We start from the raw sequence: 27,512 nt of genomic DNA, 5'->3' as shown, positions 1-27,512 counted from the left end.
ACCCACCTTGGCCTCCCAAAGTGGGATTTGCAAAATTAATGGACTAAGTGGCAATCGCTCAGAAAGGGATTGTTGAAATACCTTAACTTCTTAAGGCATGTTTGAAATACCAAGGGTGGCAGTGGCTCGTTTTTCGGGATGTCCCATTGGCCAGTCCCCACTGAATTCCCTTCAGGGCCCAGAGCTAACTGGTCAGTGTGGGGTCAGCATCTCAGAAGTCAGTTCACATCCAGGGCCCCCCAGCATTCTCTAGAACACCCAGTTCTTACAGACACATCCCGTCCTCAAATTCCGCCCTTTGCAAATTAAAACCCTCCCCACTCCCCGCCTCTCCCCGAGCTTGCTGCAAGAAGCTGAGTATGAAGAATCTGTCGCCTGTCTGCGTGAGTGCCGAACCTGGGAAGACAACAGACAGTATCAGCTTTCCACGTTTGGCCCTGAATCCACAGGGCAGAGAAGAGCTTGCTTGTAAACAAAACTCCTACTTGCAGTGTATGGACGTTAGTGTGACTCATGGCACAGATGCCGGGGAAAGTGAGCCACGGGCCCAGCTGCTGACCTTTCATGTGGGGTGTCAGCAAGCCCACCAGCTCAAGGACAGCAGTGGGATCTCGTCATGAAGCCTCTCAGGCTAAGCTGTCCTCCTGCGATGCAGATGGCTCTAAGCCAGCCACACGTGAGCCTGTGCCTCAGTTTCCTCATCTGTAAGCTAGGGATAGGAACATGGCCAGTCTCATCGGGCTTGTAGGAGGGCAGAGGAGAGTGAGAACAGGCCTGGCCTTGTGGATGAAGCATGCTGAGGAACATCTCTCCACCTGGGTTGGCCAGCCCTGCCCCTCCCGGAATTGATGGGTTTGGGTCTGTGCTGATGGGTGGGAATGTTCCACTAGACTGGAAGTCATCTCTGTGATGACCAGGCTGGGTCCCTCATGTCCTTGCTGTCTCCTGAGGGCCTAGCACAGTGAGATGTGCTTCCATGGAAGGACACACGTGCCAGCCACGTTTGACCAGGGAGGCCTCCTGCAAATCTCCCCCAGCCATATTCAGGAGAGTGAAATTGGCACAGGATCACGCCTCCTCACACCCTTCGGCACACTCATCGCTCAGCTCGCAGAACCAAACCGGCACCCATTCGGAATAAAGACATTCTCCAGTGTTTCTAGTCCATAGGATCAGTCCAGGTCTCCATATCTCTTTGCTGTTGTTTTGGGGATAGGTTGAAAAAAATCCTTAAAATAGGACCTGCATGAGGTGGCTCACACCTGTAATCCCAGCATGTTGGGAGGCCAGCAGGGGGCAGGTCATATGAGGCCAGGAATTTGAAACCGAATTGGGCAACATGGTGAAATACCATATCTACTAAAAAAAAAAAAAACAAATTAAGCAGATGTGGTAGCACATGCCTGTAATCCAGCTACTCGGGAGGCTGAGGCACAAGAATCGCTTGAACCTGGGAGGCAGAAGCTGCAGTGAGCCGAGATCATGCTGCACTCCAGCCTGAGTGAGAGAACAAGATCTTGTCTCAAAAAAGTCCTCAAAAGCTCAGTGCAATTGCGTTTGAATTCAGTGAACTGAATTAACACAGCACATTGCAGTATCAACTGCCCCTTTAAAGAACCTAGAATCTGGTGAGAATTAGATCGTATCTGACAGTGACTACAAAATACAGTACACATCAGCTTTATAAAAAGAGCATTTTATTTTAATAAAGAATTGAGATCAGTATACCGTTTTAATGGATACAAAAATAAATATTCACTCAGCATATTAAAGATATGTGTCTTAACACTCATTTAAATTGGAGAGCCAAGCCTATGGTTACCTTACGAACACTTCAGCAAACAGGTCTGTCACTCTTAAAAAGATAATGCTCACTTCGTTGGACAAAAGGGAAGAGCCACGTTCCCTGGTCTTGTCCTGTGTTCACGTGTGAACTCATCCACATCTAAAGGACCTCTGGGTCTGACTGTCACCTTCACAGGTATGGCGCTGGAGAAAGGAAATGGGCATTCTCTGGCTTTTCAGATTTTAAACCAGAACCTCCCATGATCACAAATCCACCATAAGACTTGGGAGGTGGGATGAGCCGTCCCCAAGCCACACCACCTTCCATCTTCTCAGAATGAAGGCTGACAGGTGAGGCCCCTGCCTGCCCTCTCCCTGGGCAGTTCTGAATGTGGGGTGGTGCTGACTCAGGCTGGGCTAAAGGGGAAAGAGGGACATGGAAAGTAAAATGTTTCTAGTACAAATATATATATATTTTTGAGACAGAGTCTCACTCTGTCACCAGGCACCAGGCACCAGGCTGGAGTGCAATGGCGCGACCTCAGCTCACTGCAATCTCCGCCTCCCGGGTTCAAGCAATTCTCCTGCCTCAGCCTCCCGAGTAGCTGGGATTACAGGCACGCACCACCATGCCCAGCTAATATTTTTGTATTTTTAGTAGAGACGGGGTTTCACCATGTTGGCCAGACTGGTCTCTATCTCTTGACCTCGTGATCCACCTGCCTCGGCCTCTCAAAGTGCTGGGATTACAGGCGTGAGCCATCTAGTACAAATATTTTAAACATATGTGAAACCCATTTGGAAAGAAGAAAAGAGGTATCTGGAATGATTTAATGACAAAAATGAAAAAAATATATAAATTTAGTTCTGAGCTTCCTGGCAGCAAAGCCCCAGAGGAGAAGGTTTCATTGTCTGAAGATATATCCAGGCGAACAGTGTGTTTTTGACTACGCTCCTGCTCTGAATTCTAGAAAGAATATCCTTTCTTCTAACAACCCAAGAGTTTTTCTTGCACTCTTTAAAGGGGGGGAGGGGCTTGTATCTAAATATTTTTAAATCTTATTAAAATGCTTAAAAGTAAAAATATATTTCACATACAATCAAGCCTACGAAATCATAAATCTATAACTCTAACAAAAGATAAAGACAAAAACAACCTTGCTTTCAGAGGTTGATTTTAAACTCCAGATTCCTCGACTCGGAGCAGCTTCCTGCTGATATTACTGAATGACAAGTCTTTGGAAGTGAGAGTTAACCGAAAATGCAGAAAGAATCATAGCAACTAATGATAATGAAGGGGAATGTAGAAAATGCCATGTTTAGCCACAGGTTGTGGTTACAGCATCGGGGCCGTTCAGTCGGATCCCACCATTGACATCTGATCGGCAGGGCCGCGCCGCCACACCGTCCAACGTCAGCTCCTCCAAGAATGCCCGTACTGAATTAAGTGCAAAGTAAGGCACCCCACCCCGCCAGAGGGATCCACAGCCTGAATGATGATGATGAGGGCCGCGGGAACAGGGAGACGGATGCCGGACGCAGGCGGGGCGCGGCGCCCAAGCGATGCCCTTAGACGGTGATCTGCTGGTTTTCTCTGAAAAACGGTCTCTGGTGTGAGGCACAGATATCTGGAAACATGCGGAAGACCTGGTCGGGCAGGGACTCCTCGGGGGCCTGAATCACGGAGCCAGCGCCGCAGCTCTTCCCGGCCTCTTCTGCCAGGTGCCGGATGTAGAGCTGCTCGATCTAGACAGAAGGTGCAGAAAGTCAGAGGCGGAGGCTCCAAAGGGGGTGGGCCCTGTCTTTGACCCCAGCCAGGTCCTCTGATTACCTAGTGCCACATGAGTCTCAAGTGAATGAGCCAGAACGCGGAGAAAGGGCAGGCAGTACTCCCGCCAAGACTGTCCCATACTCCCCAGTCCTGTCCCAGTTGGGACAGCCAGCACCCAGAATCCCACCATTAGAGATTCACTCCTTGGGCTACATTAAATAAGGGCCAGCAATGACCTAATCTGCCACTTAGACCTTAAGGCAATGGAACAGGTAGAATCTTTCTGGAAAAGAGGTTCAGATTTATAAAAGAAAAGAGAAAACACATACAGAGATTAGGTGCGTCCCAGACACCAGAAGATAGCTCGGAGATGGCAAGAATCTACTTAACCCATATTGAAGGCCTGACTCCCACACAGGTGGAAACCCCATCCTTGTGGCCTCTTCTCCAGCCCAAAACTTGATCCTGACACGAGGGGGCCAGGAGACCAGGCTGCAGGGCTCACAGCTGCCCACACTTACCTGCACAAGAATGAGTTTGGAGCGCAAGGGGGCCATATCCGGAAACTCTTCCCCAAAGCACAGCACCACCCTGCTGTCGGGAAGCCGGCCCTGGCTGTTATAGAACTGCTGCAGCTCTGGAATGACAGGGGAAGAGGGTGTTTGCAAGCAAGGCCGAGATGACCTCCGACTCCCGCAGCAGCAGGGCTGGGGACCAGGAGGCCCGGGCCTCAGCGGGGATGATGCAGCATTCAGGCCAGGGCACTATGGGATCTCAAACTGGTGGCCCTTGGGCCAAATTCCAAGCAAGGAGCTACTGGCGTGGCCATTCCTGGTTGTTGCCGGGATTTTAATGCCGGGTTGAACACCTCTCCGTGAGCACGGCCGCCTGAGGCTCCCTCTTATCTCTCTCTCTGTGCATTACTCTTACCTGCCTGGCCCCTGAAGGCAACTGAGTTTGCAGCCCTACCTGAGGACGCCCAGGGAGGCTTCGGTCCTCACCCGATTCTCTGACAGCCAACTCAAAGGGTCTCAAAGTGGGGTCCGGGACCAGCAACAGTAGCCTCTCCTGGAAGCTCATTAGAAATGGAGAATCTTGGCCCCCACCTCAGACCCACAGAATCGGAGGAGGTGAGGCAGGCCCAGGAATCTGCATTGCAGGATGCCTTTCCATGCTGCTGCTGCTGCCTGCTCAGGGGTGACAGCCCCAGCCTCACATCTCCTCACTGGGGAGACTCCTCAGGGCTTACGCATCTGAGCTCACATACGCACCCGCCCTTCCAGGCCCGTCCTCTGGGAGCTGTCAGGCTAAGAGGCGGCTGAGACCTGACATTAGCTCAGGCCCGCGCTGCTACAGGGAAAGGAGCAGAGAGCATGGGGACATGGAAAAGAAAGCTGGCATCCTGACCCTACAGGAGACACCCAGGCTGCGATCCTACACATTCTCCTCACAGAATAACAAGAGCTGATGGGCAGCGTTTAGTGCGTGCAGCTGCCACCCTGAGCACTCACCATGCGGAAAGTCAGCGCATCTCAAAACCTGCACCTAGATCTCCAGAGACCTTGCTCAGGTGCAGGTTAGGGGCCTGTGACTGGAGCAGGGCCTCAGACTCTGCATCTCTAGCCAGCTCCCAGGACACGGGACCATCCTCAGATGGTCCAGCATGCATGGGGTTAAGTTCCTTAACCCTCCCAACAATCACCCAAGGAGGGTGCCGATTCTGCATCCCCACTGTACACACAGGGAAGCTGAGGGATGGAGGAGCGCCCCAGGATCGCTCAGTGAGAGATGGCAGAGTGAGATTAAAGGAGCTTCTCCTTACTGCACCTGTGCCCCTCGCTCTTCCCCATCCCTCCTTAGGACCACAGGGCTGCCCTGAGCTGCAAACGGCACACGGACAGGAGGCATGATCCCTAAGACGTGAGACGGCACAGACCTCGGAAGAACTGGCTGGTGTCGAAGACCTGGACCATCTCGTCGCGCTCCAGCTTGTTGGGTCTGCCCTTGCACACCACGGCATTGCCGCTGCAGAACACGCGGCCCTGGCACTGCCGCTTGACGAACACACCGTGCCGGCTGCCGTACAGCACCACCCCGCGCTCCAGGTGCCCGAACAGCTTCCGTGTCACCTGCCTCTGTCGCTCGCTGGGGATGGCGTCGGCCGGCGGGAAGCACACCAGCTCCAGGCCCTCAGGCCCACACAGCTTGGCACTGGGCAGCCCCGGCTGGCTCAGGGACAGGAGGCAGCCCTTGGGGCAGGTGGTGGTGGCCTGGCCCACCAGCTTGCCCCCGTAGTAGAAGCTGATCACCATTTGGGAGAACCCTGCGGACAAGAGGGCACAATGAGGGGGCCGGAGGGAGAGGCACAGGGTCCCTCCTGCCCAAGTGCGCAGTCCTCACACCCACACACATAACTGCGTCTTGAACCACTTCGGTATTCTGGGCAAATCCACGTACTGCTTGTAGATGTAATGTTTTTATAAGCATGAAAAAATACACAGAAGGACTAAGGAAACCAATGACTTGAAGAATTGACTGCAACAGTGTTCTCTGTACTTTTTTTTTTTTTTGAGACGGAGTTTCACTCTTGTTACCCAGGCTGGAGTGCAATGGCACGATCTCGGCTCACTGCAACCTCCACCTCCTGGGTTCAGGCAATTCTCCTGCCTCAGCCTCCCGAGTAGCTGGGATTACAGGCACATGCCACCATGCCCAGCTAAGCTATTGTATTTTTAGTAGAGACGGGGTTTCACCATGTTGACCAGGATGGTCTCGATCTCTTGACCTCGTGATCCACCCGCCTCGGCCTCCCACAGTGCTGGGATTACAGGCTTGAGCCACCGCGCCCGGCCTGTTCTCTGTACTTCTTTAGTGACTCTTTACACACGAAGGCCAGGGAAGGTTTGGTAACTGCTGCAGTTTACAAGTCAGGCTGAGGGCAGATGTTCCCACAATCGTCATTCCTTATGATGATACTTGGTTTCAGAGGCACTGCTGAGGACACTGCGGTCTGCTGCCTCCATCCATAACAAAGGGAGGTGCTAAATTTAAACCTGAAGTTACAGAATCTTTTCCTGAACAAATTCAGATTAAGAACCTGGGTTTCAGATAAAGAATCTCTGCAGAACACTTCATCCAAATCTGTTCTCAGGAAAGAGTCTGAAAAACACTCAAACTAAAGCAGGGCTTCCCCAAATGTGGCACCCACAGAATGACGGGGCAGGGGCGAGATGTGTAATCCAAGGATTATTCCATCTTCAGTATTCTCCCAACTTCTGATTACCTCCAAAAGTAAGCCTCCGTGTGGTGCTGCAGCTCTCTAACACCTAAAACCTGTCAAGCTCCCTTGTGAATAATGCACGCAACTAGGGGCCCTAAATTCAGGGCTTTCTCAGAGGTCAAGAAGAACTCGGTGAAAGCCGAATACAATCTTAGTCAATTCCAGCCAGCCAGTACTACCTGCTTACACCAAGTGGCACAGGTCTTCCTTTACAGGCAATGATAGTGGGTTCTCATTTAAAATAAACTTAAGTTTTAAAAAATAAGGAGATTTGAGGGAAAACATGATGTTAATAACAGTCCAGGCTGTGAAAACCCATCGTGACAGTGGACCTCAGGTGACGAAAGTTTGGAAAACACTAAACTAGGGTAGGAATGCAGGTGACGTGTAAATGCAGGGGGTATCTGCATTTTAATCACTTTAAACCAAAAGAATTACACATGCTAGCCGTGAGCCTGAGTTCAGAGCACCTTCTAAGCACCCCAGACTAGCTCAGGGCTGCCTTGTGGAGCCACACAAGTTGGGAGGTGCCCAACTCCATGGTGTCCCTTAGAGTTGTGCAAGGCTCCACATCTGGGAGTGCCCTGAGGCCACCTGCATTCCCTGCTGACACTGCTGGCCACACAGAATTCCCTGGACCCTCCCAGTGGGCTCTGCTCCCTGACTTACTATTTGACATCTGACTGTTCACAGGTTCCATTTCCAGCCACGCTCCAGTTACACAGGTTCTAGAATCATGCAGGGTAGGAAGCCAGAGCTGCAGGAGCTCTGGTCCAACTCATTGACTGACACTTGAAATTGAGGCCTAGATACGTTCACCCAGAAGGAAACGGTAGTGCTGGTCTCACTCTTCCCCACTCGCCATCTGCCTCCCACGCCAGGTCTGCCACATCTGTGCTGCCTGCTGACTCCACACCCTCCCCTTCCTTTACCCTGGAGCAACTTTCAAACTTTGTTCCAAAAGAATGAAATGCTGGCCAGGAGCGGTGACTCAAGCCTGTAATCCCAGCACTTTGGGAGGCCGAGGTGGGTGGATCACGAAGTCAAGAGATCGAGACCATCCTGGTCAACATGGTGAAACCCCATCTCTACTAAAAATACAAAAAATTAGCTGGGCATCGTGGCGCGTGCCTGTAATCCCAGCTACTCAGGAGGCTGAGGCAGGAGAATTGCCTGAACCCAGGAGGCGGAGGTTGCGGTGAGCCGAGATCACGCCATTGCACTCCAGCCTGGGTAACAAGAGCGAAACTCCGTCTCAACAAAAAAGAATGAAATGCTTCAGGCCACTCCATCACCCCTTTGGCCCCTTGCCCTGTCATTTCCGGGGCCTTATCTCGGTACCAGCACCTTCTCAGTCAGGTGATCTGACAGCTTCACCTGGAACAGCTAAGCACTTCAGAGACACCTAATCAGGAGTGTCTTAATGACCACACGCCACAGAACATCTTATGCTGAGAGAAGGTTCCAGCTGTCAAGCTCACACCTGACAGTGGGAAGCAACTCACCAAGGGCTGCCCAGGTGAGACCGGTGGGCCTTCTGTAGCTCTAAGGACTCCACTGTAACCCAGCCCTGCCCTTACAGAGCCACTCAACTGCAAGGACAGCCTTGCTGGGAATGGCCTGGCCAGAGAGGCAGCAGCAAAGACGCCCGCAGCAGAGACTCTGCAGCCCGCCTGCCTCATGTCTGATGTGCAGTCCCCGCGCAGCCACTGCCCAGCTGGACAACCGGGGCAAGCAGCTTCCCGCTCTGTGCCTCAGCTTTGCATCGGCAAAGCGGAGATGAAAACTGCACCCACATCACTGGGCTGCCGTGAGGATGATCGGAGCTTGTGTGTGCGCTTGGCACAGGTCAGCACCAGCTAAATGAGCATTTGTCCCATTACCCAGTTTATCTACACAGATGAGACTCCTGAAGTTATAAACCATAGCACATACCAGGTACCGTGCCCAGGGCTTGGGACCTACCAGCACATTTAACCCTGTAAGGTGGATTCTTAATTATTATACCCATTTTCCAGGTATGGAAACTGAGGCATGGATTTATATAGAGGTGGCAGGCAGGGCTGGACAGAGGTGCCAAAGCCCACAGCTTCTAGAAGGACATTGAGGTTGTTCTGTGCATGGGCAGTGGCTGTGACCCCGCTGGACTAATTCAAGGACATGGTCTTCCCAAATTGTGTCTCTGCATCTCGCCGAGACGGCCCCCACTCTGTGCCCGGCTACTCCCCAGCCCTCGGACAGCATCGGTCAGCAGACTCCCAGGCCACAGCCCAGTGCTAACGAGCCGAGGGTTGGCCCCATGACTCGGGCCTCCCAGAACGGGGTTCCTGTGAGCATGGCGGCTGCCGAGCACAAGGAAGCCTCAAGAACAGGCTCCAGCCAGAGGCCACGTGACCGGGGCGAGCCCCTGAACTCCCCAGCCGCAGTCTCCTCACCTGTGAAGCAGATTGAAAACAACCCCCCAGCTCCCAGGAAACCGACAAGAACTCCATGGACAGGGTGTTGTCATCTTGACAGTTTTCCCGCCTGGGTGAGAAGCAGCCTCCACAACCCAAAAAGCACTGTCCCATGCTGATCTCGGCCAGCATGCTTCTATCCGGGCTGCATCTCCTCCTCTGCCCACAGGCGGGTCTGATGAGACCAGCTGCTCGCCTCCCACAGAACCAGCCAATGGTGGAAGACCCCCGGCTTCCTTGCTCAGAAGATGCTGTCAACATGCCTGAGTATCACCTCCTGACGCAGTTGGCAGAAGTGCAGCCAGGGTCCTTAGCCACTGAGACTGCACACAAAGGCCACCTCTGCCCACTGCAGGCAGGCGTGGGGATGGGACCACCGGGGGAAGCCTCCCCGCTCTGTGGCACACAAGCTGCATGATCAGGGCTCCTGAGCCCATGCAACTGGAACAGCCACACCCACCTAGAAGTGGCCGGCACAGGGGCCTGAGACGAGGCTCCATCATTCCACCTGCAACCCCGCAAGAGAGGCAGTGCTGGGACTGACACCAGCCCATCCCTCACTCGCTCTCCTGCACAGTTATGGCCTCAAAGAGCACGTTGCTTCAACGTGCTGGTCCAGTCCCAGAAAAGGCTCAACAGAGGCCACTCGCCTGCTCCCGACCAAACAGTGAGGAGGAGGAATCGGGCCCTCGACTTCCACACCAGGTCTTGCCCGTCCTGAGAACCAAGACCCTGCTCGGGTCATCTGGGCTTTGTCTTCAAATGGTGCCCGTGCCCTGCGCTCAGCCCGGAGCACCCGTACCTGAATGGTGCGCGTCGTAGGCACTGTACCCCATCACCAGCGGCACGCCTGTGGGAGAGACAGGAAAGCAAGCTCAGAGCCACCCAGGTGTGGGATGCAGGGAACCACCCCAAACGCTCTTTCTCCAAAAGTCCCTTAAAAGGCTGCACACGGCGCACCAGAGGCTCAAGGGAGCACAGGCTTCCGCGGGACTCGGTGCTTTTCCCCACCAGAGCACAGAGCCATTGTTTCACAAATGCAGAAAACCAGAAGGGCAAGTTGGGGGGGCTTCCTCTACGCTGCGGGATTTCTGACCATGTGTCAGTGTGACACTGTGGGGCCACATTTCCTTCCCACCTCAAGCACCTGCCCCCAAAATATCACTGTACTGCATGCCCACCACCCAGGGCTTATCTCTGGGGCAGAGCCTGCAGGTCCACACTAGCTTTCCCAAAGGTTTTCCTGCAGCCCAGACAGAGGCGCCTTTCCAGGGGCCTCTTACTTGACACCCACAGCCTGGCAACCTTTGAGGACTGCAGGGCCAGCTGCCACCTCCCAGACTCCCACAGGGGCTGTGGGGCTGGGGGAAGACCCTGAGGGGGGGAAGCACATTCACAGGCTGCAGAAGCCCGGGCCTGGCGGGGGTGGGGCATTTCTAGCAGCTGGGGGCTCTGAGTGGCTCGTCAAAGGACGAATGCCCCATTTAACCCTCACAACCCATGGCGCAAGTCCTGGTTTCTCCATTTTATGGATGAATAAACTGAGGCTGAAATAAGACACGCAACTTCCCAGCGTGGGATTCAAACCCAGGGCTCTGTGCAACTTCCTATATCTGGTCTGAGTTCTCCTCCCCTCCAAATGCTGTGGGCTATCTTTGGTTCTGAGGGGGTCCTTCAGGTCATAACAGACCAGCCGACCTAAGGGAGCACCCAAGGAAGGGACGCCAGTGTGGCCGACAGCTGCATCTTCCCTCTGCTCTTAAACAAGTTCACCAGACCCTCTCCCCTGGACTGTCCCAGAAGCATGGGGAGAGCTGGCATGGACATCATCTAGGGAACAAGCAGCTTGCATCCTCCTGGGAGGCAGCACAGAGCAGAGAGCAGGGCCAAGGGCACAGCTGGGCTCTGCCCTCATGGTGGAACACCTGTCCGGGCTCAGCCACCTTCAATGAGACACGGATCACCATAGCAACAACCCCCCCGACTCTGTCCCTGGCTGGTGGAATGCCATAAACCATTCAGGCTGTGCCTGCTGACAGTTCTGGGGTGCCCACCCTCACCTGTGCTGGGCTGCTGCGCCCACCAGTCTGGAAGGAGCTGGCTCCGACAGGCCTCTGGCGGGGAAGGGCTCCTTTTGATCATCCCCATGTAATCGTCCACAGAAGGCTGCAGAGTAGGGGAGGATAGGAGAGCAGCTCAGTTACCGAACTCCCACCTGGGGCTCCAATGTTTGTAAAAATGAACAGTTGGTGTGTAGCTAAAACCATATTGTCACCTTCATCTCAAGAGACAAAAGTCAAGCTTCACTTTGCAACCCGAAAGGCCCTAGACCGTAAATCTACCAGGTTTAGCATTCAAACCATGTGGCCAAATTACGAAGCTTTTTGGGGGCCATAATAAGTTTCTTGGCCCTTTCCAGGACCTGCCTGTTGCAGACGCAGTGTTCCAGGTTATCCAACTGCCCCAACGCTGTGCACACGCAGACAAGCTCTGAGACTCCAGTGAATGGGGATGCTGGCCAAAGCCTGCCATGCTTTTAAGACTCTCGCTCAATGGGCCACACAGAGATGTTCAATCTCTGGCCCATTTCTTAAAGGAGGCTGATAAATGCAATTATGACATGTTTTGAAATTGCTTTTCTTGTGACCCTGGTGTGGCAATCCGATTATCTCACTCTCCCAGCTGAGTCAGCAGAAAAGCCTTCTAGAGAAAACAGGACATTGGTGGAGGGACACCAAGCCAAGAATTCACTCCGTCGGCTGCCAAAGACCACCCAGAAGCTTGGCCGCTGCCTCTGCAGAAGAGCAAGGCCATTTTGGGTAGGTTCCATTCTGTTACCTTCATTCTGTGGCAGCCAAGCTACTCCTAAGGACTCCATTATTGTATGTTATTCATAAGAATTTCCGCAGTACCCACACCACCTTCTGCAAAGGCTGGGTGAGATTATTTTAGCTATGCAAATGTCCACCTTGTAATGCCCATAAAAAGCACAGTTAAGAGGCCACAGATAGAAGAAAATGGCATCCCAGTAGCTGAAACGGGTATACAAGGGCCGTGCGTTCCTAAGGAGACCCCAGTGACGCCCTCACTTGTAACCTACTGAGAGTTTAGGTGCGACCCAAACACGCTCAGTCATCCAGTTTTCCAACCCATTAAGGAATAAAACCCACACATTAAAAACGAAGCAATGAAATAGCCACGAGAGCTGGTACAACGACGCACGACATGGTGATGGGCATGGGCAGCAAGGAAGGTTTACGTTTTGTTCTCCATAGCCCACTGAGAGGGCACAGGAATTCATGATGCCGTTGGCAAGACTGCCATCCCTGCCATCCCAAACATTCGAAATGTTTGAACAGTTTGGAGCTGACACGTAACAGGCAGGTCAGGCCCAGCCCTAAGAATAAGGAGGGATCCGACATGGGGGGCGTTGACCGGTTGGCAGAGGCCAGCCTGGGGTGGGTGCCGGCCAGTCCCTCCACGCCAGCTCTGCACAGGTGAAGGTGCTGCTTCCTGGGAAAGCCCGAGGCTCTGGCTGCCTTCACACAGCAAGAATGCTCCCCGTCCCTGCCGGTAGACATGGGACTCCTACCGGCAGGGCTAGACCCCTGAAACGCTGCCTCTGCTTACCTCCTTGATCAGCTCTTCGATGTCAGAGCGACCGCACTCCATCTCTGTGACTTCATTCACGCAGCCAGCAGCTGCCACGCCTAGTTTGCCTACAGAAAACCAGACAAGCACCGTGACATGAGACATCACAACCTTCACTGCAGTCAGGATCCACGTTGTAAATGCTGAGTTTAAGGAAACATTAAGCTAGTGAGTGTCTTCATTGGCTTGGCAAAGGCACAGATTTTTTTTCCCATGCTTCAGTCATCTGATCAGCAAAGTCAAAAGAGAGAAGTTGGTGGTGGCGCTGGTTGTTTCTGCTAACGCTTAAACAATAAACACAGCACTTTGGCCTCTTTCTTCTATTTTCTGAGATCCAAAATGAATCTGTATCAAATATGCTTTACCCCAAGCGTTTGCTAACCTATACAGGTTACATTTACAAGCCAGGGCATTTGAAAACACTCAGATTTCCTGCCAAAATGCGTTGGCAGGTTGGGGTCTTTTGCGTATCGCCAGTTGGCAGGAAATCTCTTTTTGGCCTTTCCAAATATACACGTGTGCATCAGTGCACACAGCCATGCACACACACACACCGCAGCACAGACACTCACTGCTGCCCAGTGGGCACCAGCCATAATCACAAACCCCTAAAAGCACGCAGCGCCCACAGGAGCACACTGGGCCAGCCTCTGCTCTTTCCTATCTCCTGTCTCTTCCTCAGTGGACAACTGACCTTACGAAGTTAATGAGTGTGACAAACACTTACGAAAATTCCTTATTCCCAGTGACCTACAGAATTTATCCACTGTTTCCTCCTGGCTGAATTTTGATTCCATTTCAATAGATTCAAGAATTCACTGAGATGCTACTGATGCGGAAGTAGGGAGTAGATGGGGCGCCTGCCATGGAGCTTGCGAACCACTGAAGTTCAGAGGAGACTGGGCCCATGTCGGCAATTATGCAAATGCCACGTTGCTTCGCCCCTGAGAACCTCCTGAGGCTTCTTGAACCTCACTAGCAGGCGATGCTGGCTGCACCTGGGCTATAAACAAGTCGGGGTCACCTGCGGGTTCAAGCCTGACTGATCTTGGGGGAGGGGACCAAAAGAAACTTCTCTATTTCTTCAAATCACAGTTTACTTTTTGGTGACAAAAAATTGTCGAAAACTGGGAAATGAGGCAGAAAGATGACTACTTAGCCTGTACGGGCCACCCCAGAATGTTATATGGAGGTTTCCTCCTAAAGGGCACCGGATTCTCCAAGGGAAGATCAGTGTGTTGGCCTTACTATTTAGCATTGATTGGGGTTCAGGCTCAGTAGAGTTGGGTGCTAACTGCAGATGATTGGGCTACAAATGCCCAAACCCACACACAGTTGGGCTGTCTGGGCCGGTCCTGTGCTTCGGCTCAGCTTTCTCGTTCAGGGACCGCATCCACCAGCGCCTCAGATTCCCTGTCCGGCATCTCCATCATGCTGCATCCCTCATGATGATCAAACAACTCTGACATTTGAGTCACAATTTTAAATTTTTTTTAAATTCTAAGTCAACACCCTCACGGTGGGAAGAGTGCAGACTTCAAACTTCTGTACAGCCCCAAGAAGTTTTGGGGGGTTCTGTTTCTAACAGGCATCCGTTGACTACTCAGAAGCTTAAAAATGGGAAAGAGCATGCCAATATTCTGAAGTACCTATCGAGTGGCTAAGAAAATCAATGTGTTGGCCGGGCGCAGTGGCTCACGCCTGTAAATCCCAGCACTTTGGGAGGCCGAGGCGGGTGAATCACGAGGTCAAGAGATCGAGACCATCCTGATCAACGTGGTGAAACCCCATCTCTACTAAAAATACAAAAAAATTAGCTGGGCATGGTGGCGCGTGCCTGTAGTCCCAGCTACTCGAGAGGCTGAGGCAGGAGAATTGCCTGAACCCAGGAGGCGGAGGTTGCGGTGAGCCGAGATCGCGCCATTGCACTCCAGCCTGGGTAACAAGAGCGAAACTCCGTCTCAAAAAAAAAGAAAGAAAATCAATGTGTTAAAAGCATGTTCTAAACCAGTGCTGGTAATTAGGTTTTATCCTGTCAGTCACCTGTGGTTCATAGCAGCTGCATAGCACAGGGCTTTGAAATGGATTCTGAGGCCAGATCCCAGCTCAGTAACTTTGGGATTGATTAGTGATATAGGACCAGGGAACCACATGTTTTTGCTGTCCTGCTTGAATCCATCACAAATGCTTTCCTGGGATTTGAGAGCTGGAAGAGACCTCGGGAATGATCGCATCCCAGAGTTCCCAAATAACCATTGGGCTTAACAACACAATGACACACATCCCATCACCAGCAAGGAAGCCCGTGGAACCATCTTACAAATTCATCTGGGAACTTGACTCCCAACCCTCACGACCCAGCCCTTCTGTGGCCACCATATTTTCCCCTACCCTCTTCTGGGAGCTGCTGGAAAATGAAACTGCTGGAGTATGCTTCTGTCTGTCCAGGAAGGCCCTACTTGTGTCTGTGGTCTGGCAGTGAGTGAGGTGCAGGCTGGACTGCACCCAATCTCCTCCGCCGTTCCCTCCAACCGCACTGCCGCACCTTCACCTGCAGCCACCACTTGGACAGCAGACAATGTGTGAAGTCACCGGAAAGAGATCTCAATCTCTGCTTACGTAAAGAAGAGCACTACTTTAACTAAAACCATGTGTCCCAGACCCCGTGTCTACCCCAGACCCAAGTTCTGTGGCTGCAGGCCACAGCAACTTCTGGAAGGTTTCGTGCCCATAAAGGATAGTTACATTTTTGCTCTTCCTCAGGGACAATTCGGTAAACTTTGTAAGGCTCGGAAATGTCCAGCTGGGACCGGTCCGTCACTTCCTCAAAATCTGGGCTCTTATTCAGAGCACAGCGTAACCTCGTCTTCCAAGTGGCTGGTTCAGCTTTGTCTCCTTCTTTAAACTTCCCTTTAAAAACTGCCCAGGCCTGAAGAAAGAAACAGAAACACGTTAAATTCATGGCCGACTACAATCACAAATATTCGTAACCATGACCAGGACCCCACACATAGTTTGCTTCCCATGAGTCTTTGTTGACCGTCAACTCCCATTCAATTTCAGGACCCAAAGACTTCAGGCAGATGTCTTAGACCAGGGTGGGGGTCCCCAGGTTCACACAGCTGAGTCAGAAGTGGAACCCAGGCCCAAGGTTCCTCCAACACACACTCCTCAAGTGTACCTTTTAGCCAAGCCCTTCTCTGGATAAAGAGACACCTGAAGTTTATACAGCACAAAGAGGAAGTTGCACGTGGCTTCATCAGAGCATTCAAAACAAAGAAGCAGTCTTGTTCAGATTGGCCTCCAAAATTTGGCATGAAAAGGGGACATTTGCAAAAAGTCAAAACGGTCCTCCAACACCCTGTTACTTTTAATAGAAACTTTGTTTTACATTTTTGTGCTTATTCTAGACTTTCCCCCAGGTGCTGTTTAAAATATAATGAGATATTTTCCCTTTATTGTTTATTTTTTCAAATAAATCTGTTTTCAGACTTCTCCAAACCTTAGAATCTGAACTGGGACAGAAATTCAAAGCTGAAATCTTAAGGTCATAAAGTAGAATGGAGCAGTATGGATTCTAAAAAAATAAGACAGGTGAATGGGCAGATTTTAAGATGGCAACATTGGAACACAGACACACCAGCTAGGAGGTAACCACAGTCAGGTGAGCATTATCTTCGGTGACAGGAAAAATCGGACCATGTCCTCCGGCCTGCAATGACAGATCTGTTGGGAATTCCCAATCCCATTCGGGCAAATGCAACTCCAAGAGGTAAATAACTCCCGAGGTCATCAGTCTGGGATTAAATGTCACTCTACCCACTTTCAGCCCAGGAGTTTCTCCATCACAGCAAGTGTTCTCAGGCTGAATGCGTATTCCAACCCCCTGCCCTGGGAAGCTTGTGAAAACACAGATTCCTGGGCCTTGCCCCTCAAGATTCCCATTGGGAAGGGGGGTTAGGTCCAGGTGACTGTCTTCAGCCAGTATCCCAGGGATTCAGATTTAGCTGGCCAGGAGACCACACTTCCAGAAACTCCATCAGCCCCCTGTGAGTCCCGGCTGCTTTTCCTTTCCAAAAAGACAGGAATGCTTATTGTTCAAGGCCAAGGCAGTCTGTTCTGTCGATGCAAAATGTCGCACCTCTGCCTGGGGCAAAGAAACTGGAAGAACGTTCCTATCAGTGAGCAGAAGTGGTAGTTTCCTTACATGACGTTGACGTAAAATCCCCTCTAAAATGCTCCTTAGATCTGTGTTCTTCCATCCTCCTTCGTAGCTGCATTGAGTTCTGTTGCTGTTGCTTTAGTACATGCAAACCGTTTACTAAACGAACCGCAGTTTTACATTTTTATTACTTTAAATCGGGGGTTCCCCACCTTGGCTAGCCTGACATGTCAGCTGGGACCCTTCTTTGTGAAGGGGGGTCCCGTGGATTGTAGAACATTCAGCGGCATCTCTCGGCTTGACCCACTGGATGCCAATAGCACCCCTCCCCCCGCAGTGACAACCAAAAATGTCTCCAAACATGGCCAAGTGTTCCCTGGGGGGTAAACTCATGACGTCTCCCCGACGTCTGAGAAGCAGGGGGTTAACCCACATCCCAAATGGCCTTGAAAGGCACAAATTTCACGGCAATGTTGTGATCAGCTGGTACACATACACAACTGCGGGGCCTGCCAGGCACTGCCACGTTCACTCGCTCATGCCAAGCTTACACTCACTCCTCGAGCAAAGCCGGGGCACATTGTCCATCACAGCAGGGCCCATAGCCAGGAAGCATCCAGGGCCACCATCGAGTACCTGCCTTGCAGCCGGCCCGGAGCCCTATGACACACACAGGCACCTGGTTCTCTCCTGGCCTCTCTAGGCAGCACTAAAAGGTCAACTTAGCTGGATGATCTCTTGAAATCCTTCTCAAGCTACAGCAAAAACTAGACATGAAAGTGATCTCAGGGACCCCCCACCCCCACCGCCAGCAACAGTCACTACGGCTCATTCAGCCCCCACCATAACTTCTTTCTCCTGTGGACGCACGGCTCATGCTGACAGCATTAAGCTCGGACCAGGAGGTCTTCCTAATTTGACATTATTGTTTCATATTATGTTTTTTAAATTAAATGCTATTTTTTCCCTTCAAGCCCTGCTGAATTTGAAATATCTGAGCCACTCAGTGAGTTTGAACTCACTCAGGCCTGGAAAGACCACGAATCTTAACCTTCACATAACCAGACGTCCCCTCATCGTCACGTCAAGGAGGTAAAGTACTTTTTAAAAACTAAGTGAGTTGATATCAGTGTACTCAGGGCTGGTACAAAAGGAGCTCAACGTTTTTTCAGTTTCTCACCCGTGATCTACACCATGAGGCCAGCCTCAGGATGAAGCCTGCGGACAACGAGGGATTTCCTGGAAGAAGTGGCCTCTTTTATCATCCACTTATGACGGAAGAAACCAAACTCATACATTTCTCTCTTAACTCTTAAATCGTTGAAAGGTTTTCTTTGAACATTTGAAAGAAACAAGTGTCTACATAACCAGAGAACCCCTGAGATGGCTCTATCTGACCGAGGTTGACTTCATCCAACAGCCGAAGTCAACACACAGGCCTCTCAAAGGGTGGATGGGAACAAGCACAGCTCAGGGACACACCGGAGGGGTTCCTGCTGGTGCCGTGTCTCCACCGGCGCTGATAGCCATCCTGATGGCCTCCCTGCTCCAGCAGGCACCCGCATCTCCCTCCTGGCCCCATTCCTGCTGAGATTGTAGACTCATTTCAGATTGCCACATCGGTGACTGCGTAACCAACGGAAACATTGGGAATCTTGCACATTTTTCTCAACGCTGTTGAAACGGCCATGAAGAACATTGCATAAGCTGTATAAATCTGGGGCTTTATTTCATTACCCCCAGAGCGTAAGTTGAAGCAGGGAATGGGGTGAAGGGAGAAGCTTGATCTCTGTCGGCAAGTCACATGCCAGGGCTACACAGCCTAGTCCAGACCCTCAGTCATGTCTTACAGATGTTTTATGATGCCCGAACTGTATCTGCGCTCTCAGCACCCAACACCCCCAGTTAAGTCTGGGGACCCCGGCAGTGGCCAGCTCTTATCAGGGTTCTCAATGGGGAGGGGAAGACTCTGCCCCCCCAGGAGAAACTTGGCAATGTCCAAGGCATTCTTTATTGTGACAGTAGGGGAGGGCATGCTACTGGCATCTGGTGGATAGAGGCCAGTGTTGCCCCTAAACATCCCACAAGGCATAGGGAACCCCTACAACAAAGAATGGCCCAGACCCAGGTATCAATAGCGCCCAGGTAGAACTCCAGCTTTTGGGGTTATCTCTAATACAGAATTCCCAATCAACTGGATGGGACTTTCACATTGTTTAAATTTGCAGTTCTTGCCAAGAGAAGCTCACCATGATGCCAAAGGTGAAAAAAGAAGGAAAGAAGGAAGGAAAGCTACGCTCAAACAGGAGAGGAATCTGCAACGGCTGTAAGGGAGCAGAAGCGGACACCGGCTGTAAGGGAGCAGAAGCGGACACCGGCTGTAGGGGAGCAGAAGCGGACACCGGCTGTAGGGGACCAGAAGCGGACACCGGCTGTAGGGGACCAGAAGCGGACACCGGCTGTAGGGGACCAGAAGCGGACACCGGCTGTAAGGGAGCAGAAGCAGACACTGAAGCGGACACTGGCTGTAAGAGAGCAGAAGCGGACACCGGCTGTAGGGGAGCAGAAGTGGACACTGAAGCGGACAGACACCGGCTGTAAGGGTGCAGAAGCAGACACTGAAGCGGACACCGGCTGTAGGGGAGCAGAAGCGGACACCGGCTGTAGGGGAGCAGAAGCGGACACCGGCTGTAGGGGAGCAGAAGCGGACACCGGCTGTAGGGGAGCAGAAGCGGACACCGGCTGTAGGGGAGCAGAAGCGGACACCGGCTGTAGGGGAGCAGAAGCAGACACCGGCTGTAGGGGAGCAGAAGCGGACACCGGCTGTAGGGGAGCAGAAGCGGACACCGGCTGTAGGGGAGCAGAAGTGGACACTGAAGCGGACAGACACCGGCTGTAAGGGTGCAGAAGCAGACACTGAAGCGGACACCGGCTGTAGGGGAGCAGAAGCGGACACCGGCTGTAGGGGAGCAGAAGCGGACACCGGCTGTAGGGGAGCAGAAGCGGACACCGGCTGTAGGGGAGCAGAAGCGGACACCGGCTGTAGGGGAGCAGAAGCGGACACCGGCTGTAGGGGAGCAGAAGCAGACACCGGCTGTAGGGGAGCAGAAGCGGACACCGGCTGTAGGGGAGCAGAAGCGGACACCGGCTGTAGGGGAGCAGAAGTGGACACTGAAGCGGACAGACACCGGCTGTAAGGGTGCAGAAGCAGACACTGAAGCGGACACCGGCTGTAGGGGAGCAGAAGCGGACACCGGCTGTAGGGGAGCAGAAGCGGACACCGGCTGTAGGGGAGCAGAAGCGGACACCGGCTGTAGGGGAGCAGAAGCGGACACCGGCTGTAGGGGAGCAGAAGCGGACACCGGCTGTAGGGGAGCAGAAGCGGACACCGGCTGTAGGGGAGCAGAAGCGGACACCGGCTGTAGGGGAGCAGAAGCGGACACCGGCTGTAGGGGAGCAGAAGTGGACACTGAAGCGGACAGACACCGGCTGTAAGGGTGCAGAAGCAGACACTGAAGCGGACACCGGCTGTAGGGGAGCAGAAGCGGACACTGGCTGTAGGGGAGCAGAAGCGGACACCGGCTGTAGGGGAGCAGAAGCGGACACCGGCTGTAGGGGAGCAGAAGCGGACACCGGCTGTAGGGGAGCAGAAGTGGACACTGGTGCTGCAAAACTTCTTGGTGCCCAGGCTCCCAGACCTGGGGTCCTTGATTAGAAAGAGTCTGAAGGGTGGGGGGGCCACCAAGGGACCCCTCAAAGGTGAGTGCAAAGCCTTCCCTTGTGCCCATTTTCCTCAGAGGGGTCAGTAATGGGCATCCGATTCTCTAGAAGATAGCAACCCCAAGGTGCAGATGTAACAGAATTGCAGAAATGCATAGCCCTACTGCAAACCTCGCTCAGGGCAAAGACGTGAAGGACCAAAATGCATCTTAAGCTACCTTTGACCTATTTATGGTCCACTCTGGGGTGAAGGTGTGATCTTTTGTCATTTGTGTTCTCTGGTGTCAGAGATGGTCATCTGTGGCTGGCGTCTGGTGCTGTCACGGGGCTCTGCAGCCTTGACCCCCCTCCAACTTCTCTGCGGTCTCAGGTCTGATTCTGGCCCCTCACAACTCAGTGCCCTTTGCTCCTCTCCCACACTCACTCTCCCCTCCCCATCCCTGGCCCCCAAATGCAAGAACATAAGCTCACAGGGCAATGGCTTATAACCGGGGCTATGACTCGGACTTTGTGTGGTGTCACATTTGCAAATGTGGAGGTCTAGGCCGACCTTGACCTAGGGCTCTGGATCTCCCAGAGGTGAAACCTGGACATCTGGAGACTTAGAGATGCCCACACAGGACTCTGATGACCCACAAGGGACTTGACAGCCCAGCTGGTCTGCAGAGCTGGGCTCCCCCAATTCCTGGTTCCTCTGTCTGAATCTGGGTATAAATGGCAAGAAATCTGTTTATCAGCTATTCTGGGGTTAGGACCAAAGGGTCATAGTTGGGCCATCTGCATTTGAACTGGCTCCATCAGACAGCTGTGAGACCTCAACAAGTCGCTTCTCCTCTCAGTGCCTCTATAGAATGAGGGTGGGAACAGCACCTACCACACAGATTCGTGTGAACGGAAAACAAGCCGTGGGCCAGGCCTGGCACAGAACAAACCCTCCATCACGTCTCTCCACACATGGGAGACCAGTTACTCCCAAGGAAGGTGAGACTAATTTTAGACATCTGCTGCAGGTTCACAACCCCCCACATGACCGAGCCCCCAGAGGAATGACAGGTGGCATCTCGCCCCTGAGCTGGCCCTGCAATGCCAGGTAGAAGTCCCAGCTTTGAAGGAACAAGGACTGAAACCTTCCCTGGTAGATGCATCGCCTCTAATAGAAGCCCATGGGGAGAAGTCTTAGCGTGAAGGTCTCAAGTCTTTTCTCCCACTGGGCTCCTCAGGAAAAGGAAGCGGCAGAGAAGGTAAGAAAGAGTCTTCAATGTCATCGTCAGCACACATGCAACCACAGAAGTGCCTCCCTGATTCAAGAGACATGAAATCAGCTCGTGGACATTTCTGAGACACACTCAGTACTCCTGAACCAATGTTTGCTTTTTAAAAAGTGGCTTAATTTTTGAGTAAATGACAAAGACATCACTCGACATGTCCAGCAGTGCACGAGGGAAAAGGGACACTGTGCCCGCCGGGGCAGGGAGCTGGGGTCTTCACCTTAAAGATGGAGGCATCCACTTCCTGATTGTAATCTTGCTTGCCAGCGTGCTTCCAAGGGATCCGGAACATGCCCTTCTCGTCATTCTCCCAGATCAGTCCTGGATACATGCTACTGTCGATCTGCTCGATCAGCCACTGTCGGAGCCGCCGACCGCCATTCCGGTCACACATCCTTGGAAAGACAGAAACACACACTGTGATGTTACGGACACTGTCTCATTCATCACAGCAACCTAAGAACTGCTCACGGGAAATTCAGAGGTTAGCAGCAAAGGTGCTGGCTTTGGGGGAACCCACACATCCAGGGACTCCGGGCTACCTGCCATGAGAAAGCAATGCTGGTCTCCATGACCTCACAGCCCTAAATGAAAACTGAAAGCTCCGTGGGAAACCTGAAGCCACCAGCAGCCCCATGCAGGCCCCTCCCACCGTGCTGCCTGTGCCCCTTCCAGCCCTTTCTTTTCAGGCAGACACAGCCACAGTAAACAGCTCCAGTTTTAGCATGAGACTGGGAGGGGAGGGGGAGTCACTTTTTTTTTTTTTTTTTTTTAGATGGAGTCTTACTCTGTCACTAGGCTGGAGGTCAGTGGCACGATCTCAGCTCACTGAAACCTCCGCCTACCAGGTTCAAGCGATTCTCCTGCCTCAGCCTACAGAGTAGCTGGGACTACAGGTGCATACCACCACGTCCAGCTAACTTTTTGTATTTTTAGTAGAGAAGGGGTTTCACCACATTGGCCAGGATGTTCTCGATCTCTTGACCTCGTGATCTGCCCATTTCCACCTCCCAAAATGCTAGGATTACAGGTGTGAGCCACTGTGCCCAGCCAGGAGAACCACTTTTACAGCATCAGGTTCCTTCACACCTTTATCAGTCTGTTATCCTTGGAACCAACTGGGTTATCAGATGCCCAGCTGGCCCCATATTCCCCGACAGAATATAGCATCTGTGCCATCTGAGAAAGAGGAGGCCCTCAGGCTAGCCCGTCAAAACAGCTGTTCCTTCCCAGTGACAAGAGCAGGGGTTTGAAAATGAGATAGAACTCCAATCTCATTCAAGTCTCGCCACTGCTCAGCTGGGAGGTCTCAGATCTCATTTAACCAGGGGCATCAGCTACTGGTCCCAGAAGAAACTCAGGAAAACCCGATGGGACTGGGTGTAGCGAGAATTCAGCTGGTACACAGAAAGCAACTGAGACAGAGCGTGGACCTCACATGCCAGATGTCATTATCATCTAGACTTCCTTCCTGGACAGCTCCTAAGGCCAACTGAGAGATGGGGACAAGAGTGAGAAAATAAACTTCAGCTACAGAATAGACAAAGTTCACTGGGGTCCTTTTCCAGAAGATGTCACGCTCTAGGGACCCAACCACCCCAGGGCACCCAAAGACATCCTTTGGAAGGTCATTCTTACCCAGGCAGACAGCTTCCCCACAGCAGAGAAAGAGAGAGAACTCGAATGACCTAGCGACTCAGAGCCAGCATTTACAAGAATAGTGCTGGAAATCCCCAGACAGCTGGATAGACGCCCACCCAAAAAAAAATAGCATTTCTATTATTCTGATGAAAATGTGACCTCTTTGGGCAAATGAATTTGAAACCATTGGCAGTGACAAGACATAATGTTCCAAAATACAGTAGACCCCTGCTGGTCCAGCAAGCAAAGTAACAATCAGAACCTTTCAGAATGCCCGCAAGAAGTAGGCATTCTGGAAACTCCAGCCACCCTGCAGGTGGCTGTGAGATGGGAAAAGGGGCCAGGTCTCAGGGAGGAGGAGGTGGGATCCCTTAAATTCTCCATCCAACAACCTCAGTTGTATATTTATGGATTTAAAAGGTGAATTCATTTTTTTTAATTTTAGAGACAAGGTCTTGCTCTGTCACCCAGGCAGGAGTGCAGTGGTGCCATCAGAGCTCGTGGCAGCCTGAAACTACTAGGTCCTCCTGCCTCAGCCTCTTGAGTAACTGGGACTACAGACATGTGCCACCACACTCAGATTTTTTTTTTTTTTTTTTTTTTTTTTAGAGACACGGTCTCGCTGTGTTGCCTAGACTGGTCTTGAACTCTTGGCCTCAAATGATCCTCCCACCTCAGCCTCCCAAAATGCTGGGATTACAGATGTTAGCCACTGCGCCCATCCAAATTAGACCTTGGTTTGAAAACTCTGAACTCTGGCAAAGGCTTTTCTCTAACTAGACCTTGGGAAGTCACTTGAACCTCTCTCTGAGGCTTCCTCAGCTATAAGTTGAGAGAATGTATCTCAAGAAACCCAGAATTCTAAAGCAGGCCATTATGTTTATCATAAAGAAGGGACAGATGTGGGAAGAGGGTACCTGAGAAGAGCAATGGAACACCACTAGACAGGACCCCCCAAACAACTTAGCAGCTCTCTCCTGGGACAAGTTAGAAAAATTTCTGCTAGCTTGTGGAATGAGCTGCATAGAGGAAGAGGAGCTGGCCAGAACACAGCAGAGGGGTTGGCATCTGAGAATCTCAATTAAATGAGACACTTCCCCTGATCCCCTTGCTACAAGGTTCTTCAACTAGAATCCACAGTCTCTGAGCCTCCTGCAACCAAAAGTGAAATTTCGTGAACACAGGCATTTTTCTAGAAAGAGGGTCAACACTTTCTCATCAGGATTCATAATCTCTAAACTGTTCAGGACAATAGTCCTGGTGATTCAGAGGAAAAAAATTTTAAAAGGTAAAAGAGAAGAGTGAATTATAGCATCTGAAAGCTGGAAAACGCTTTAGAAATCATCTAATCCAGCCCCCTCTTCATTCAAGAGAGGAAAAACGGAGGCCCAGAGAGGTACAGCGAATACCCAGGCAGCCAGCAGGCCGTGTTGGAACCCGTGCCACCGCCCCAGACTCACCAGCAGGCCATGTTGGAACCCATGCCACCGCCCCAGACTCACCAGCAGCTTAGTTCACGCACGGTACAGAGGAAAGTTTTGGTCACCTTACAAGATCTCTGCACATGTGCAGCCCCATCTGAGTGTCCTTCATGGTCTCCCCCCGAGATTCTAAGTAACATCAAACGCCTGAGATTCTATTACAATTATGATCCATGAGGATTCTTTAAACATTAACAAACTAAGTCCACCAAATGCCCAGCCAGGAAAAATTAATAGTCCAGTCACATGTTTATAACTTCCTCTTCTTGGTTTGAGGTAATCCATTGGCCAAGCCCTATCTGCAGCCCTATAAACGTACCCAGCAGTCAGGCTTTGCAGCCGGGATGTGATAAGCGGCTGCCCTGGGCCCACCTAACCCAGATTGCAGGATACACCTGAGTCGGCAGCAGCAGAACCCACCCTCTTCCCCGCCTGGGAGAGCCTCGGGGCACCTACCTGCTCTGGCCCGGTATATCCTTATCACTAGACCAGAAAGCACCAAAGCCATTTCTCTCTCTGGCCCCAATCTTCCCAAAGTGACTGAATCACTCCCAAATCTTTTCATAGCAGAAGCCGCCATAACCCAAAAGGACAAGCTTAGAACTGTCGTTTAACCACTAGCTCTTACCTTTGGTTTAAAAAAGAAAGTAGGGGGCCATCAGTTGGGGGGACTTCTTAAAATTTTGGAAAATTCAGTGTCTAGTTTCCATCCATAAAGCCCTTCACAGCTCTGGGTAAGTAACACCTCTCACCTTAGGAAAGTCTGTCCTAGCTCTTGGGATTCATTTTACAAACAACGTTCTTTAAATACATTTTTTTCAAACAGTGTTTTTGTGAGCTGTGGCCCGTATACAGACTCTCTTGCCAAGGATGACTTGGCTGAGATTGAAGCAAAGGACTTCAAGCGCAACTCGGAAATCTTAACTGACTGTCATTAATCAGAATTTTTGAACCAGTCTGTCCCCTCCTCCACAATCTCGACCCTCAATATACGACTGGTTATTGGGCAGTTCCACAGTTCTGCCCCTTCAAGCATTATTCCACGTGGTACAATTCCAGTGGGATGACAGACCGGTTTCAAGATAGGGGTTCCTATTGCCCTTCCTATATGAGCTCTCCTAACGTTTTCCACGTAAACCAAATTTTAAGAAAAATGAGATTTTTAAAAAGGCATCTGTCTACCCATCTTTGGAAACAGGCAAACAATAATCACCGACTTGGGCGTTCAGATTGGATTTAGGTGGCTGGAAAATAAGCAAAAAGCAGAGAGAAGGGCACGGGCAGCCACCGAGCTGCGCCTGGGGACATTACGGTAGTTCCAACCTCATGCCCCGCTGGCGTAGGGGACCCCACGGGAAGGGACCGCGCGGGACGCGGGCGCCCTGCCCGCCCAGCGTGCCTACCTGCCGCCGCCTCGACGCCCGCGTTCCACGCTCACGGCCTGCGTTCCCACGCTCGCTGCAGAGCTCTAGGAGATGCGCCAGCGGGCGCGCGACTTTAAAAAGCGCAGGGGGGCGGGGCCGGAGCGCAGAGCGACGGCCGCACCGACCAGTGGCGTGAGGGAGGGAATGGACGCCGCCCAATCAGCTGGGCTCTCGCGTCCCGCCTTCTTCGAAGTGCCTGGCTTTCCGAGAAATCCCTTTCCCGAGCGGCCGTGCCAGGGGGCTCGGGGCCCTTCGGGAGCCGTGGGCCGAGCCCGGCTTCTCACACCTGGGGTCCCGGGACGGCCCGGGAATTCCGGAGGCCCCGCGGAGTGACCTGGAGGCAGACAGCGCGGGGAGTTCGGCAGGTCCGGAGCGAGCCCCCCGCGGTGAGCAGGACGCGGCAGCCCGTGCGGGGCGGCTCAATGATCCGAATCCGGAACCAGAACCCAGCTGCCCGCCAGTCTCCGCCTCCGCGAGTGCTGGGTGTGGGGCGGGGACGGGGACGCGAAGGCCGTTTACAGACCGTCCCGCGTCACCCGTGGCCAAATGAAGCCACGGCCCGCTGAGGCCGCGATGGAAACGGGAGCGTCCAACGCCAGCGGATAGAAGGTCCCCCTGGGGACATTGTCGGCAAAACTCCTTTTCCCCAGAAAGTGGCAGCGTTAACAAGACGTCCCCTGTGGGACCAGCTGCTCCTGGGTGTGAACTGACATTTATTGTAAAACGAGGTGGGGTGGGGAGAACAATGCTGGAAAAAAGCAAGCAATTGTTTCCGCGTTTCGGCGTTCCATCCTGGGGGAGCCCTAGAGTAGTGGGGGGAGGACACGAGGGTCGCAATTGGCTTTTACCGCCCAGTGGAGAATCACACATCGG

At 52.3% G+C, this 27,512-nt stretch overlaps 1 protein-coding gene across 2 annotated transcripts; it reads right to left on the bottom strand.

Moving 5' to 3' along the window:
- Window positions 1-1,680: 1,680 nt before the first annotated feature.
- IRF8 (interferon regulatory factor 8) lies at window positions 1,681-26,687 on the bottom strand. Of its 2 annotated transcripts, none has more exons than XM_035281826.3 (9): window positions 26,619-26,687; window positions 22,314-22,488; window positions 15,689-15,872; window positions 12,923-13,011; window positions 11,353-11,458; window positions 10,095-10,142; window positions 5,493-5,879; window positions 4,078-4,193; window positions 1,681-3,531 (listed from the first exon to the last, which is right to left on the bottom strand). In XM_035281826.3, the coding sequence occupies exons 2-9, from the start codon at window positions 22,485-22,487 to the stop codon at window positions 3,355-3,357; spliced, it is 1,281 nt and encodes a 426-aa protein (XP_035137717.1). In that variant the 5' UTR covers window position 22,488; window positions 26,619-26,687; the 3' UTR covers window positions 1,681-3,354. The 2 variants fall into 2 exon arrangements, with proteins under 2 accessions (XP_035137717.1, XP_035137716.1); XM_035281825.3 differs by lacking the exon at window positions 26,619-26,687 and adding an exon at window positions 25,237-25,422.
- Window positions 26,688-27,512: the final 825 nt, after the last annotated feature.

This window comes from Callithrix jacchus, chromosome 20 (genome assembly GCF_049354715.1).
Source record: "Callithrix jacchus isolate 240 chromosome 20, calJac240_pri, whole genome shotgun sequence".
In the NCBI taxonomy this organism is placed as follows: domain Eukaryota; kingdom Metazoa; phylum Chordata; class Mammalia; order Primates; family Cebidae; genus Callithrix; species Callithrix jacchus.
The sequence above is the reverse complement of the archived record's forward strand: the minus strand, read 5'-3'. Positions and strand labels throughout refer to the sequence as shown.

Excerpts from the sequence above, each read along its gene's own strand:
- IRF8 (XM_035281825.3), bottom strand. The coding sequence starts at position 25,355 with ATGTTACTTAGAATCTCGGGGGGAGACCATGAAGGACACTCAGATGGG. Across the intron at positions 11,459-12,922 it reads TCGAAGAGCTGATCAAGGAG|CCTTCTGTGGACGATTACAT; the intron begins GTAAGCAGAGGC and ends CCTACTCTGCAG. Across the intron at positions 3,532-4,077 it reads CCAAACTCATTCTTGTGCAG|ATCGAGCAGCTCTACATCCG; the intron begins GTAAGTGTGGGC and ends CCTTCTGTCTAG.